Source organism: Polistes fuscatus, unplaced genomic scaffold (assembly GCF_010416935.1).
Source record: "Polistes fuscatus isolate 324 unplaced genomic scaffold, CU_Pfus_HIC Scaffold2, whole genome shotgun sequence".
Lineage (NCBI taxonomy): Eukaryota > Metazoa > Arthropoda > Insecta > Hymenoptera > Vespidae > Polistes > Polistes fuscatus.
In genome coordinates this window covers 11859166-11876278 of record NW_025113096.1, presented here as the reverse complement: position 1 = coordinate 11876278, position 17113 = coordinate 11859166, and the positions used below count along the sequence as shown (strand labels likewise).

Here is a 17113-nt window from a genome sequence, read left to right as displayed (position 1 = left end):
CAATTGTTATACTGTCCAATGCTATAATAAACTTTTTAAACGATTAATTCAATAATGATGAGATTAGAAATAAAATTATTGATTAGTTTATATATATATATAATACGTCACGTTCGTTAGATCTTAACTCGACGAGGGACGACAGAGGAATGATGATCTCATACCGCTTATCCTTGAGAGTGTCTAACGTTCGGTGCTCAGCTAACGTTCGGTGCTTAGTTGTTTACGTTTTGTTTTCGACGGTTATTCTTCTGTTTTCACCTCGAGAAATTTCTGGAAATATACACACACATTCATAATTACCTGTAGGTCGAATGTTTGTTTTCTTATTCCCTCTCTCTCTCTCTCTCTCACTTTCTTTCTCACTCTTTCTATAGCATTTCTATATGTCAGATAGATTGAAAAAAAGAATAACGCTTACCTCGATGAATATGAAGATAAAAAAAGAGTAAATACAACAGTTAGACTGAGTATATGTTTCCTGTTGGACTCTCCCAATACTTGGACACCTAAAAAAGAAAAAAAAGAAAAAATAAAAAAAAGATTACATTAGTATAATAAAGAAAATCAAATATATAATTGCGTAGAAAAATGCATACCAATGTAGATGGTTATGTACCAATGTAGATTGCACCACTGCGCAGAAGCAATAAAATAATTGCATAAAAATGATAAAAATGCTGAAATTAGAACGGTATAATCTTAAATTTTATTAATTGTGTGTATTATTCCCTTTATATACATGCGCAACGTTCGGAAAGTCATAAAAACAATATTTAATAAAAGAACTTTCATTGATGACAACGTGCCAGTCTGAAGGTGAATTTCGAGGAGGACGATGCTCCGAACATATACCGAGTGCTTCTAAATTGCAATACACTTTTTTATCGATTATTTAATAATTATTTTAATACACTACTGTACTTTAGTTATATTTAAGATTGATTAAACACATATATATTGATTTAGGCATTACACATTTATTAACGTACTTTGAATAGTAATTAATTTTAATCTTATGTTTTATTAGATGAAAATTTTATCCTCGAAGTCATTACTGTGCAGGAACGTTAAAACAAATGTTCATTACTTTGAACAATTACATAAAAATGTAAAAAAGCTAAAATCATAACGTTTTAATCTTAAATTTTATTAAATAGATTTAATATTCTTTTTATACACATGCTCAACGTTCGGAAGATCTTGTAAACAACTTTCACCAAAAGAACTTTAACAGAGGATAATTACTCAGATCAACGGTGGATTTCGAAGGGGAAGGTACATAGATCATATACACCGAGCTTTTAGACAACAATAGACACTTGCATCGATTAATTAACAATTATTATAATGCACTAATGCACTCTTTTTATGTTACAGCAGAATTTTACCCTCGAAGTCCACACTGCGCAGGAGCATTAAAATAATTACATAGAATAGATAAAAATACGAAAATCATACCGTTTTAATCTTAAATTTTATTAAATAGATTTATTATTCTTTTTATACACATGCTCAACGTTTGGAAGGTCCTGTAAACAACTTTCACCAAAAGAACTTTAACAGAAGATAATGACTCAGATCAACGGTGGATTTCGGAAGGGAAGGTCCATAGATCATATACACCGAGCTTTTAGACAACAATAGACACTTGCATCGATTAATTAACAATTATTATAATGCACTAATGCACTCTTTTTATGTTACAGCAGAATTTTACCCTCGAAGTCCGCACTGCGCAGGAGCATTAATACAATTACTTAAAATAGATAAAAATACGAAAATCATAACGTTTTAATCTTAAATTTTATTAAATAAATTTAATATTCTTTTTATACACATGCTCAACGTTCGGAAGGTCCTGTAAACAACTTTCACCAGAAGAACTTTAACAGAGGATAATTACTCAGATCAACGGTGGATTTCGAGGAGGAGGGATCACAGAACATATACTCCGAGCTTTTAGACAACAATAGACACTTGCATCGATTAATTAAATATTATTTTAATGCACTAATGCACTTTCTTTATATTTCAGATTATTTAGACATATATATGTACTAGTATAGGTATTACATACTTATTAACATATTTAAAATATTAAATAATTTCGATGCGATATTTTATTAGATGAAAATTTTACCCCACCTCCTCGAAGTCATCACTGCGCAAGAACGTAACGACAAATGTACATTGTTTAAACAATTATACAAAAAATAAAAGAATATTAAAATGGGAGCGTTATAATATAAATTTTATTGATAAATTTTATTGATTTTCTTTTATACACATGCGCAATTTTCGGAAAGTGACATAAACAACTTTCACCAAAAAAACTTTAACAGAGGATAATTACTCAGATCAACGGTGAATTTCGAGGAGGAGGGATCACAGAACATATACTCCGAGTTTTTAAGCAACAATAGACACTTGCATCGATTAATTAACAATTATTTTAATATTTTAATGAATTCTTATAATAATTAAGATTGTTTAAACGCATATATATTTATTTAAATATTACCTAACTTTTGACGTACTTTGAATATTAATTAATTGCGATTTTATGTTTTAATAGATGAAAATTTTACCCCTTCCCACCGAAGTCATCACTGCACAAGAACATTACAACCAATGTACATTTGTTTAAACAATTATACAAAAAATAAAAGAATATTAAAATGAGAGCGTTATAATATTAAATTTTATTGATTAATTTTATTGATTTTCTTTTATACACATGCGCAATTTTCGGAAAGTGACATAAACAACTTTCACCAAAAAAACTTTAACAGAGGATAATTACTCAGATCAACGGTGAATTTCGAGGAGGAGGGATCACAGAACATATACTCCGAGTTTTTAAACAACAATAGACGCTTGCATTGATTAATTAACAATTATTATAATGCACTAATGCACTCTCTTTATGTTTCAGATTATTTAAATACATATTAGTTTATATATATATATATATATATATATATAAGCATTACATATTTATTAACATATTTTAAATATTAAATAATAACGATGTGATATTCTTTTCGATTAAAATTTCCCCCTCCAAAGTCACCATTATGCAGGAACGTTACAATAAATGTACATTTGTTTAAACAATTACATAAAAAATAAAATAATATTAAAATTAGAACGTTATAATATTAAATTTTATTGATTCATTTTATTGATTTTCTTTTATAAACATGCGCAACTTTCGGAAAGCCATGTAAACAACATTGAATAGAAAAAACTTTTTTATACGACAACGTGTCAGTCTAACAAAAGATTTTGAACAGAAACGTTCATCAAAAGATATATTCATATTTTTAAATTAAAATATACATATCTATCAATTATTTAACAATTGTTTTAATACTCTAATACACTTTCTTTATATTTCAGATTATTTAAACATATATGTACTAGTATAAGCATTACATACTTATTAACATACTTTGAATCGAAAATAATTTTAATATATTTTTATTTTATTTGTTTCTTTTTAATTAGTTTTATTTTAGGACTAAGAGTAATGCTCCTTAAAATCGTTCTCTTGGTTAGATTATCTTATTTCTTTGAAATTTAATTCGGATGTGGACATCTTCAGGATGCACGTCCCTCGTGGGTCTTCGGAAGCGGTTACCTCCTCGTGGTTAGACCCGGGCAATGGTATTTTACTTTCAGTATAATGTTTAACATATTTTATATGTTATACATTCCATTGCAAGTAAAATCCAGCTAAAGACCGCTTACCATTAACATTATAATGATAATTAGTTTCTTTCATTTTCCTAATTAATATCATATTACAATTCATTTCATTGTTTTCCCTTTAATACTACCTTCATATTATATCCCACATTAAAATACTCGATTTATTTTATAGGAACACTAATCTTGTGCATTCTTTCAGACGTTTTTGACGTGCAGTGCGGTCGGTAAAGCACGTCTCGGTCGCGTTCGCGATAAAAAACTTTTTTATAGTTTTTTATTTTCGTTACCGTCCACCCATCGTCATCCTAAGGGTAGGACACCCATCGGGCATTCATCACTGAAGATTAAAAGTAAGTATAATTTTTCTATGAAACATTTTCTATGATAAATTTTTAATAATTTTCGATTATGACGAAGATATTAATCGTTCTTTTTCATTTTCTGTTTCAGAACATCATTGCAATCGAGCGCGTAGGCAATGAGGTACTCGAGTGTTTGCATCGTTAAACAAAAATCGGAAATTTTTCGGGTAAAGAAACTCCGAAAGTTTCTTTTATTCGGTTTATACGCGTGCCATCGTCATCCTAAGGGGAGGAGACCCATCGGGCATTCATCACTGAAGATAAAAGGTAAATTAATTTTTCTATTAAGTATATTTCCTTAATAATTACTTATAATTTTTAAACTATAACAATGATTCTAATCGTTTTGTTCTTTTCTCTCTTTTCAGAAGACTAAGTGTTAGTGTTAGTGTTTGATATTTGAACTGCTTGCAATGCAGTTGTAAAATTAGAATCAGTGTCGTGGTCGCGATAAGAAACACGTAAGTTTCTGATTTTCGTTTGAACCGTCTACGGCATCGTCATCCTAAGGGTAGGAGACCCATCGGGCATTCATCACTGAAGATAAAAGTAAGTATAATTTTTCTATTAAACATTTCTTTAATAATTACTTGTAATTTTTAAATGGTAACAATGATACTAATAGTTTTCTTATTTTCTCTCTTTTCAGAAAGGTAAACGAGTGTTAGTGTTTGATTTTTGAACTGCCCGCAATGCAGTTGTAAAAAATTAGAGTCAGTATTTGTGCGAATAATTAAAAAATACAATTTTTATCGCGAAGTAGAGTCAGTGTTTGTGCGAATAATTAAAAAATACAATTTTTATCGCGAAGTAGAGTCAGTGTTTGTTCGAATAATTAAAATAAAATTTTTATCGCGAAGTAGAGTCATGTTCGTACGATAATTAAAATAAAATTTTTATCGCGAAGTAGAGTCATGTTCATACGATAATTAAAATAAAATTTTGATCGCGAAATAAAGTCATATTTGTTCGAATAATTAAAATAAAATTTTGATCGCGGAGTAGAGTCAGTGCATTCGGTCATCGTCACCCTAAGGGTAGGAGACCCATCGTGCATTCATCAATGAAGATTAGAAGTAAGTATATTTTTCTATGAAACATTTTCTATGATAAATTTTCAATAGTTTTTGATTACGACGACGATATTAATCGTTCTTTTTCATTTTCTGTTTCAGAACATCATTGCAATTCGTGCGCGAAGCAATGTAACGGGAGTGTTTGATCGTTTATAATTATAATTTAAAATCACGGATTAGAAGCACGATCGTTCGTTAATAAAATTCGGTCGCGTTTCGCGTTCGTGTTCGCGTTCGCGTTATTTTTGAGATTTATATATTCAATTAACTGCGAGCAATGCAGTTAATTGCATTAGAGTTTGTTCGTATAAAATTATAGTTTTTTAATTTTAAAACAGTCGTACAGACTGTTCGCGAAGTAGAGTCAGTGAAGTGCATCAGTGAAGTGCATCAGTGAAGTGACCGCCTATCGGGAGTGAATTTTTTGTGTTTGCATTGACTGCGTGCAATGCAGTCTTTGAATTAGATTGTAGAATCAGTGTTTGTACGAATAATTAAAGTAACATTTTAATCGCGAAGTAGAGTCAGTGACCGGGCGTAAATTAAATTCAAATCGTATCGCGTATGTAGATTCAGTGTTGTTCGCCGTATAAGAAAAATTTCGGTTTCGCGATAAGACACTCTTTTATAGTTTCTTATATTCGTTTACCGCGATATTAGAGTCACGGGAGTGCGGGAAAAAGTGCATCGAGGAATTCTCCGATGGATCTGATGGACGAGGGATGCAGCTGGACCATTTGCTACGAAGTAGAAGTGTTTTGGAGCCACCGCAGAACTTCTAATGCTAATTGTTCATATTGCATACATGTGTCATTTTATTTTAAAATGCCACATATATGTAATATAACATTTAGCAAGTCGTGAGTTAAAATTTAAAGTCCCTCCGGTGCTCAATCATGCCGAGGATGAAAGGTCCCAATCGGCACGAGTTACTGGTTGTAATTATTCCAAAAAATTATTGACGAGCACATGAGTGATTTTAAAAAAGGATTAGTCCTTTTTTGAAATTGCTCATGAATCTGTATATTTTATTGTATGTTATATTATTAGATCAGGATAGGTCTTCTTGTCTCATCGGTTAAATTCATTTAATTAACAGTGCAATTAATTAATGCACTTTTCTTTTTTATTACGTGTTTCGTTCGCGTTTAGTAGTGGTGAAATCGAGTATTAATTTACTCGATTTCGTCCAGAAAAGCATGTAATAAATGTCTTACATGCATTGCTTCGTACATAGTTTATTAAATCGCGATTTTATTTTTCGATATAATAAAAAAATGAGCAAGAAGACAAACCAATTCGCGACGGATAGACTCTGGCTATTAAGTGGTGGCTCAAAGCCCAGTTCTTTAATTAGAACAGCCATTTAACGAAAGAGTCGTCCGAGATTTTTATTATTTTTTTTTAAATTCTTAAAATCATTTTGAAAGTCATTAAAAATGACTTGTAGAGTCATAGCCCGCTTAGATTTATGAGAGAACATTTTTATATATTAATCAAATCTTAGATTAGGCATTTCAGCATCTAATTTACTAATCCCCGTTTCTCCCCCCTATACTTTCTGCGTTCTCATCTATGCGTGTGCCCAGGTGCTACACGTATGGGTGAGAAACGGTTAGTATAGGTTTTTAGTTTTAAGTTTTTCCCCCCCATTTGGCGTCTGTCATTGTGCTAGTGATTGCACGGTGTACATTGCACATGTGTGTGCGGTTAGGAATGTGCATTGTACATCGTTTCGCGATACGTAATACCGCGCTTAGTATTTTTTAAAGTTATTGAATAAAAATAACTTGTAGAGTCACGCGTATGATACGAAATTTTCTTTTTTAACAATCGTTTTGCATAGTAGAGTTGACTGCATTTATTTGCGGAAACTATGATATACTCGTATATAACTAGTATGCAATATATACTAGTTTATACTTGTATTTTTGCATTAGTCATTTATGCAATAATCACTAGCCTTGACAGACGATTACAGCAATTGGTACGTACTCCCATAAATTTAGAAAACGCGTTTGAACTAGGGTGTCGGAGGTGCCCCGGGGCATGCTCTCTAGTTTAGGCTTTTGCACCCTGGTGGTATGTGTGAGAACCGTGGAGTGTGTGGGTGGGTATGCATGTGTATTTTTTTGAGCGAATGTGAAACTTTAATTATAAGTAGGTAGGACCCCGGAATGGCACGTGGCATACTTGCACTTTTCAGTGCGAGTCCCCACCTCCGGGTTTTATACGGAATTGTCACAAAATTATATCTCTTTTTATTCTATCTTGCTTGACTTGTAAATCTTTTTTGTGACAATTCCGTAATATGCATTATGTATCATGAATCAAAGGGATTTGCAACCATTTAAGAAATTCATTTCTATTTCGATTGTATCTCGAACGAGATAGAGTCGAAATCAAATCCGCAAAACCTTTGATGAATTGATACTTAGTTTTAAGTATTATAACTAGCACTTCGCACTATCGCGATTTAATCTTTGAAATGTTTCATATAATTTAATATAAAGAATAATTTAAATAAAAATATTGCAAAGAAATGCATTGCATTTTTAGTATTATTTTTATTTCAATTCGATTATATTATTCGATAGTAAAAGTGCGAAGTGTTAATAGATCATCGATTAGCATAATTAACTGCTCGGACATTCGATTAAATGTGCTCGTGTAATATGTGCACAGTCGATGAACTTTTAAGTTCGTTGATTGTCCACGAGCTAGGATAGTTAACGGGAAACGCGAATGCATTTTGTAATAATTAATAAATAGAGTCACGCCCTTAACGAACATCGGAATTATTTGCATAAGATGTATGATGAAAGAAAATAAATGGAATTATTTCATATGTATATTGTAATGTGAAATGCATTTCATTTATATTAGTGTTATAAGCAGTTGAGAGTAATTGGGTGAAAATGTCTTGAAGTCGTTTCTAAATTGTACGACCATAATCTGGCATATTATAACGGTTTGGTATTAGAATAGAATCGATACTTTACATAGTTAATAATATTCCTTTCGGCGATGAGATATCTCTCGACCAAAAGGTAATAATTATTTTCAATGTAAAAAGCTCAGGATGTTTTACTAATCACATTTTTTTTTTCAGGGTTGTGTTAGGGTTGGTTAGGTTTTTTTATAATATAGAATCAGGGACGATTCTAATTCTATATCATTAATCGTTGTAATATGCCAAATTATGCGAATACTTTTTGGAACGATTGACGTTTTTGGTCAAAGATTCTTTTCGTGCTCGCACGTAGGGAATGTCCGACAGTAGGCTTGAAGAAAGAAGAGGCTAAAAGCCGAAGAGGCCCCCACTTAATTGTGGCTCAAGAGGGCAACTACAGACTTAATGAGTTATTTTCAAATTCAACAGCATGGTTGAATTTTTTGAAAATAGCTCGTTGGTCATTTGATATTTTTATTATTTTATTTGTTTGTTTTGCTCGTCAATAATTTATAATGGTTATTAAGAATGGTAATAATTAAAATAGTTTTCTTTTTGTTACAGGTGACCATCGTTGGATTTGCCTTGCCACCCACCAAATACCAAACATAATTTTTCCTTAAAATAAATCGAGTATTAAGAAAATTTGATTTTGTAAATGATATTTCATTTAAAAGATAGAAAATACTTTAAAATCATGATAGAGTACAATACCATTCCCGAATCCCCTCTCCAATATCATATCATTTTCTAATTTCCTATTACACACAATTTCCCCACTTTTCATTCTTCATTTCATTCGTAGAAACTAATTATCTTATAATGTTTTTTAATGTCTCTTTATTGTTTTAGGTATTATATATATGTTATATATAATACCTAAATATATATATAATATATTATATATAATATAATATATATATATATAATATATATATATATGTTTATTTAATTGTTATTATATATTTAATTAATTTTCGTTTATATTTTGTTTCAGGATGTGATTAATTCCAATGCATTTGTAAGTATTGGATTTTGATCTAGAAAAGGAATATGCTTTCGATGCATTCATTGGTTCTTCGCAAATCTAAACTTATCTTTCTGTTTTCTTTTTCAGGTTCGTTTCCAGGCCCTCTTTTCTCCTTCTTCCATTCCCCTTTTTTTTGTTGTAGATTTAATAGAAGGAGGACCAGAGGATGACCAGAGGAGGACCAGAGGAGGACCAGAAGAAGACCAGACGAGGACTTAATTATAGTAACGGATTGTATAAGGAAATTATTATTCTAATAATTAAATGTATAATTTTGATCTGTGTTTATTGTTCTCCCCGTAGCATCGTACACGTGTGATAATTATTTTTAATGTATTTTCCGTGTTCGTAGGTTCCATGGAACAACCCGTAATTGCATACTTTTTGTATTATTTTTCTTTATTTTATGTAGATTAAAAATTATTATCTATTAAATACACAAAAAATGTAATTTTCGTATGTGCATTTATTGAAAATATATTAAAGTGTTTTAGTTTTTAATTAAAATCATCGATGTTACTTAAATTCTTTTCAGATGCATTCCTCGTTTTGTGTGAGAAAAATCATTGTTAAAATGTACTTTTATGTTTTTACAGGTACCAAGGACCACTCATGGCATCTTTGCAAGTCTAAAATAATCTTTTCTTTTTCTTTTTCAGGTTCGTTTCTAGGCCCTCTTTTCTCCTTCTTCCATTCCCCTTTTTTTTTGTTGCAGATTTAATAGAAGGAGGACCAAAAGAGGATCTGCCGAGGACCAGAACAGGATCTGCCGAGAACCAGAAGAGGACTTATTTATAAGAAAGTATAGTATAAGATAAAATTAAATGTATAATTTTAATCTATTTATTCTTCTCCCCTTAGCATCGCAGGCATGTAATAATTATTTTTAATGTAATTTTGATTTATTTTATTCGTTCACAGGTTCCATGTTATTTCAATTCTATTCATGTTTCACTCCGTCTTTATCATTTCGGTATTTGGTATTCCACTTTTCTCTACATTCTTGATAATAATTCTAAGGATTTTCCGAATAAAACTCTTAGGGTGGGGCCCAAGAGTTGGGCTCATTAAAAAACGTTCTCGAGGTTTTTATTTTCTTTGGTTTCCATTTAATTCGGATGGGGACATCTTCAGGATGCACATCCCGGGTCTTCGGAAGCGGTTACCTCCTCGTGGTTAGACCTGGGCAATGGTATTTTACTTTCAGTATAATGTTTAACATATTTTATATGTTAAACATTCCATTGCAAGTAAAATCTAGCCAAAGACCGCTTACAATAAACATTATAATTGTAATTAGTTTTGTTTAAATCCCTAATTAATATCATATCTTTCTTCCTTTTTTCTTGGTTCCTTTTATCCATTTCATCTATAGAAACTAATTACCTTATAATGTTTTTTAATAACTTTTATACATTTACAGGTAGATTTTTATAGAATTTAAATATAATTATTTACAATTCTATTACAATATATATATATATATAACTATACTATATATATACTATCAAAAAATACTGTATTTTTTTATAGTATTGTACCGTCATCGCGTTAAGTACCTACTATCGCCCACTGATGGTCCCGTTAGTAACTAAGATTAATTTGGGTAGATAACAAAGGGAACTTGCGAGCTTCTATGTACTTCTGTATTTTTTTATTATACCTCTTGGTTGATAAAATAGAACTTCACTATTGTCAACTATTTACTTTGTTGATAAAACAAAGTTTCGTTTTCTTTAATCCGAGGACTATTTTTCCTCGAAAAGAGAAAAGAATCTTTCTGAATTGTATGAATCAAAAAACTTTTGCTCTCTCGTAAAGAAATCATTATCTATGATGAAGATCATGATAGCCTAGCCTAGAGAAAACGAAACATCCAAATGTATATATTAGATGGTTGAAAAAGTTTCTTTTTCATTTCTATCTATTATATTAATTTCTTCAATTTTATCTTTTCAATTTCTTTCTATTATATTCGTTATAATATGTAATTTTTTTATTCATACTTTATATAAACAAATACTTATTGTCTAAACTTAACAATGCATATATTTTTTATCTTATATATATATTTTTATAAGTACAATATTTTGTTATACAATGTTCATAAAGTAGACTAAATATTTCTGGACGTATAAACATTTATTTTAATAAAAATTGAAAAAAACATTTGAATTACTTTAGTAACATATTCTTCATAAATTCCCTCGTAAATGAAAACAGAAAATGGATAGAGCGGCGTGTTATCAAAAAAGCTGAGTCGCTAGCGCTACGACGGCCATATCGATAAAATAAGTGCCGTATAGTCAATATTTAGGCGCCCCCTCAATCGAGAGAGGTATGTATGTATGCATGAATGAGAGTGTTCGACTGGAATGATATAAAAATTCTTGACAACTAGTGTTCTTATCTTTCAACGGTGTTTGACACGTGGCAAAAAGAAAATTAAATATCTCAAAGTTTACAATTTGAGTCATCATTAAATACGAATATTAAATAGAAAGAAAGCAGATATAGTTAAAATTAATAGACAGTGAAGAGGGAGCAGTGAAACGCGTGATAACGTCACTGCGCCACGATTACTGCCACGATGGCCGAGGAGGCAGAGACAAACGATAAAGCAACGATGGAAACTATAGCGCAAAATATTCTTGAGGTGCGTGAGAATAATGAATATTCTTTGATCTGTGACTGTGTGTGTGTGTGTGTTAAACGCTTAAGTGTTAATTATCACGGTCAATATAAAGTTTTGAATTTTAATGTAAAACGTATATGCGCTCTACACGCGGTTTATTTTTCCGCTATAATTTTGACAGGTCAGTAGTGGAGGCGGGTCCACGACCAACGACGTAAGTACGCTTGAATTTCAAGCTTCTCAAGTAATTTCTCGTCTCGAGGAAGCCGTTGAAAGGGCTGCTGATGGTGGTGGTGCAACTTGGAACAATACCTCCGGTTTTCTTTCCCGTCCAAAAAATCTCGAAGAAATATTAAGTTTGATACAGGTAATATATACTCGATACGGATGCCATTACTTTAATGCGATTGGTTAAACTCGGATACGCAAGAATACGATTGGTTACAACTACTTAGACTTATCTTCTTACTGGTTATCCATCGCATATTCTCTCACTTTTAAGATATTTTATACTGGAAATTCTATATTGGAGGCAATTTTGAATATTTTGACAATTTTATTTTTCAGTTGAATTTTACTAATATTCTTTAGTATACATGACGTTATATTTAATAACTTTAATCATTCTCTTTCTTAGAATTTCATTTTTGATCTAATTTTATTTTATGATGAACAAAATATTTTTAGTATAATCGATGATATTGAATTTAGAAAAGAAAATATATAATATCCTTATTTTTGTAGGATTTGATTATCCATGAAGATGCACCGCAAACAAATGAAGATGATACAGGAGAACAATCAAATAGTCAAGTTACTAATTTACCTACTTTGACGGAAACAGCAAAACTAGCTTTAATAGCGCACACTATCTCTGCTTATGCAGTTGCGCTTCCAAGGACTCATGCCCAAAGATTAGCTGGTCGCTTAGCAGCAGACACAACACGATGGCTTAGTCATATTTTTCGATTTATGGACTGTGCTTCTTCGTTTCATGAAGATCATTTGGAAGGATTGGTTAGAGTAACTAGACTAGCTCTACATCGTAAATATCCAAGATATATGGAAGAAGGATTTACAGCACTTGCTTCATCCTCACCTCTTATTTATAGCTCGGTAGCTGCCCCTTTAGCCGTTGTTCAACATTTATGTAGACAGGTGCATCCTTTTTTTATTACGTAATACATGAGTAATATCTTTTAGATACTTTTATATTACAAAAATATACGATCTTTCATTTGAATTCTTCAATTACAGCTTTCTTTACCACTTCATTGTGTAAGACCTATTCCTCATAACACTATGTTCGGGTCACGTTATAGTATGGATGTTGCTGCATTAGAACGACGTTTAGCAGAAGATACACAATCCAATAATGTAACACCGCTATTAGTTTTGGCAGAAGCAGGATCTGTATTAACAGGACATTGTGATAATATTGTACGATTGCGCGCAATTTGTGATAAATATAATGTTTGGCTTCATTTGAGAGGTCATTCCTTAGCAGCACTAACGTTGAATAACTCTACAAGAGATCTGGTAATTGAATTAGTATTTCTTATATATAAATATGTATAATAAATTTATGAATGGTGGTGTATGTATACTTTTTGTTCTAGCCTTCAAAGATCGCAGATAGTATTACTTTACCATTAGGTGTATGGCTTGGTATACCATCATTACCAGTTATTGTATCCTTTTAAATATTGAATTCCTAATAAACAATTATTATCTTATTGAAAGAACAATTTTTAACAGGTAATGATAATTTTTTTCTTAACTATTATTGAATAGACATTATATAGATTAACAGATACAAAAGGTGGAAGACCCACTACACGAGACACAACATTATCCCTTATGTCTGGCTTAATGGCAGATTCATTGTCAAGAAAATTGCCAACATTACCTTTGTGGTGTACTTTACAAGCTCTAGGTAGAGATGGTGTACAGAATAGGTTTAAACAATGTTTTTTAGCAATTGAAGAATTGTACAATAAAATAAAAAAATTCAGCTGTATCAGTTTATTGGTATGTTATTGTATACATATTTATTAAAATAAGTTAAAACAACAATTTTCTAAATCTAGCAATATTAATAAAATTATTTCAGAGTCAAACACCTGGTAGTGAATCAGGATCATATACAATAAACGATCTTCTGACAAATCCTGTTAACAGTTCACAAATATTTGAAGTTGTTTCGAGTGCATTAGTTTTTCAGTTTGTGCCAGCAGATCGTGATCCTCAGACAACAGAACGTGTACCTCCTTATTACGATAAATTAAATTCTTGGTTGGGACAAATCTTACAAAGGGACATAGAAAATGTGCAAATAGAACTTTGTGAAATTGAACATCACGGTGTAGCTATTCGTATTTGTCCTTTGGAAAGTCCTGAACAGCCACCGACTTCTGAAGATATAGATAATGTAGTTGCATGTTTGGAGCAACAAATAGTAAGATAAATTAATTTTATTACAATAAAAATATTAATATAGCTTTTTTTATATAAGAAAGTTATTCTATTTTATCAATAGGAAATCTTATTGGCTACTGTAGAACATAAAGACACTTTCGTCCGTTTGGTTTCTGAGAATGATTCACTACACTTGGTAGAAATGCCAGGTTGGGCAGGATTAGGTGGTGTTAGATATGCTCCACCAACTTGGATCCATGTTATGACAGATCAGGCTAAAGAGGAATTAAATAAATTAAATACACAATTGGTAGAAGCTTTACGGAGTACAGATGCTGCTTTTTCTCTTGGCGAAGGAGCAGATGGATTAGCTTGTGTGCGATTTGGCATGGTCACACAAGATACAGGTTCTTTTGTTATAAGTATCAGTTATTTAATTAGATAATATAAGTGATTATAGTTTTATATTATATTATGACGTATATTGTGGTTTGTAGATGTGGCAGAATTATTGTCTTTGGTTCTTCAAGTAGGACAAGAGGTGGAAGCAAGTTCTAAATTATTAGATACTATATCAGAAGTGGTTAAAAGGGGTATTGAAGCAGCACAAACAGATTTAGAAAAAGAAAATGCAGAAAAACTTTGGCAAGAAGGAATTTTAAGGCATGTGCCTGTGGTAGGAACATTAGTCAATTGGTGGAGTCCTCCTTCCAAAGAAACTGGAGTGCGTGGACGCAGCTTAAATCTACAAGCTGGTACAATTGAATATATTTCAGTTTAATAAACTTAAAATTTCATTGTTACCAATTGTGATCTTTTACATTTTTTCTTTTCTTCTGAATAGGAGTTGTCGAGAGCACAGAAAATATTTATAAATATCATATGCAATTACAACCAAATGCAACCAATAGCAATGGTTCTGGTGCAAGAACACCACCTCAACCACTTGTACAAACACCTGTTGGAGCTGGAAGCCAAAGTCACAGTCGATCATCCAGTCATTCCAGTCTTCAAAGTGGTAAAAGTATTCCGGTTATAACGAATACTATTTGTCATCCTCAAGTTAAAGAAGAATCTAGTGAAGTTAAATCGTAGTAAATATTACACACATCACACACATTATGAATATAAACAAATGATTTTTTTCTCCAAATAATAAGAAAAATGGACTTGACAGGTAAGCAATGAATTTATAAAAATTATGTGAAATATTTCCATCAAAAGGTGCATTAAAATATTTCTAGAGTGAAGTATTAATTCAAAAACTTGTATATTAAAGAGCTTGTTAATGATATCATTAAGTAAAAGATTGCTTATTGCTTCGTAAGCAATTATGTAAAAGTTATGAATCATTTTATATTTCTAAAGTGTCGAATTTCTTATTTCACGAAAACTTTTATTATAGAAATTTTCTTTGTGAATCTAATTCTATTTTAAATTATTCTTAGCCGTGTACTTATTAAGTGTATCAAATTTTTTCCTTAACAAATTAATATAATTAATCATGTGGCAATACATTTTTTTATAGCACAATAGCTTTCTTTCTTTTTATAATGGGAAACAACATCACATTATTTTCCCAATATAGGATTAATTTAAATAAACTTGATGGATAATAACAAAGGGGTACATTTATGACAAATAAAATATAATAATAGATATTTAATTATCATTCTTTTAACCAGGCAATACATTTTTATACTAAAATTAGTTTTTTCCCTTGTTTGATTAAATTGTAATATTTTCTAATATCAATCAATTTGTTTTTATTCATCATGTTAACATTAAAACAGAGTGTAATGTTTTTTTTGCACAACTATGAACAACAAATTATATTTAATAACTCACGATAAATTAACGTGAAATTGTGATTTCTATGAGTATTAATAAGTGCCGTATACTTGATAATCTCTATGTAAAAATTGTTTTCTTTTTATTATTAATTTTTTTTTAATTTTATTTTATTTGTTTTAAGTGAAGAAATAAGAAAAGAAAAAGCATTATTAAGTTTTTTAAGAACAATTGAAACATTCAAGAATAAAAAAATCACCAAAGACATTAGAAATGCAATGAAGCAAGCTAAAATTTTGAAATTGTTGCTAAATTAAATAGCATTTAATCACGCATAAAATGGAATTTGTATGAAATTCCGGTGCAATTATTGAGATAAAATGTTTTCATTATAAAATAATCGTACATTGTTGACGGATAAATAAAATGAAAATAAATTAAGCTGTATGTATATTTATGTACCAAACAGTTGTAATAAAGTATTGCTACTGAATAAATATTAAAATACGTAAATAGCGTAATAATATTATAAAATAGTATTTTGTAAGGAATTTTGTTTTAAAACAAACTACATGTCTTATTTATATTTTTATTTCTCTTTTCACAATATTCGCATACCATTACAATAGGAGGAATTAAGTCTGGCATATGGCAATTACACACGATTGTAACTCACAAAAATGTCATCCAGTGACAGATTTCGGCTTATGCCTTTGAAATAATTTCCTTTATTACAATTTTCATTCAAAATTGCGCACACATCGTGCAAACAAAAATGAGAAACATTTATTGAAATCTTAACTTATAATAAATTTCTTTTCAGTAGCCTCTACATACTTTGTAAATATGTAATATCTCTTTCGCGCGATGAGAGAAAAAACACAAAATATGTTTACATATGTGTATATATATAACTTACTCTCTTAAAAATTAGTATCGTAATGCTTTAAGATTCTATTATAACAATGTCGTTATGGAAAAACAAAAAGTTCACCATTTCGTGATCGACAAGCATGCATATATATATATATATATATATACATGCACTTCAAAACGTTGTAGCAAAAACGAAGTATTAATGTAACATATTTAAAGAAATATATATTACCATAATTAATAGCTTATTAAGAA

General features: G+C 30.5%; 1 protein-coding gene across 2 annotated transcripts; it reads left to right on the top strand.

Annotated features, from left to right (window-relative positions):
* The first annotated feature begins 11345 nt into the window (after positions 1-11345).
* LOC122516709 (pyridoxal-dependent decarboxylase domain-containing protein 1) lies at positions 11346-16495 on the top strand. 2 transcript variants are annotated; one of them, XM_043634745.1, is made up of 10 exons: positions 11397-11794; positions 11955-12140; positions 12518-12931; positions 13031-13312; positions 13393-13464; positions 13568-13804; positions 13887-14231; positions 14313-14598; positions 14689-14946; positions 15036-16495. In XM_043634745.1, exons 1-10 carry the CDS (start codon positions 11729-11731, stop codon positions 15284-15286), a joined length of 2397 nt encoding a protein of 798 aa, XP_043490680.1. In that variant the 5' UTR covers positions 11397-11728; the 3' UTR covers positions 15287-16495. The 2 variants fall into 2 exon arrangements, with proteins under 2 accessions (XP_043490681.1, XP_043490680.1); XM_043634746.1 differs by lacking the exon at positions 15036-16495 and having other exon boundaries at positions 11346-11794; positions 14313-14609; positions 14689-14816.
* The last annotated feature ends 618 nt before the right edge of the window (positions 16496-17113 follow it).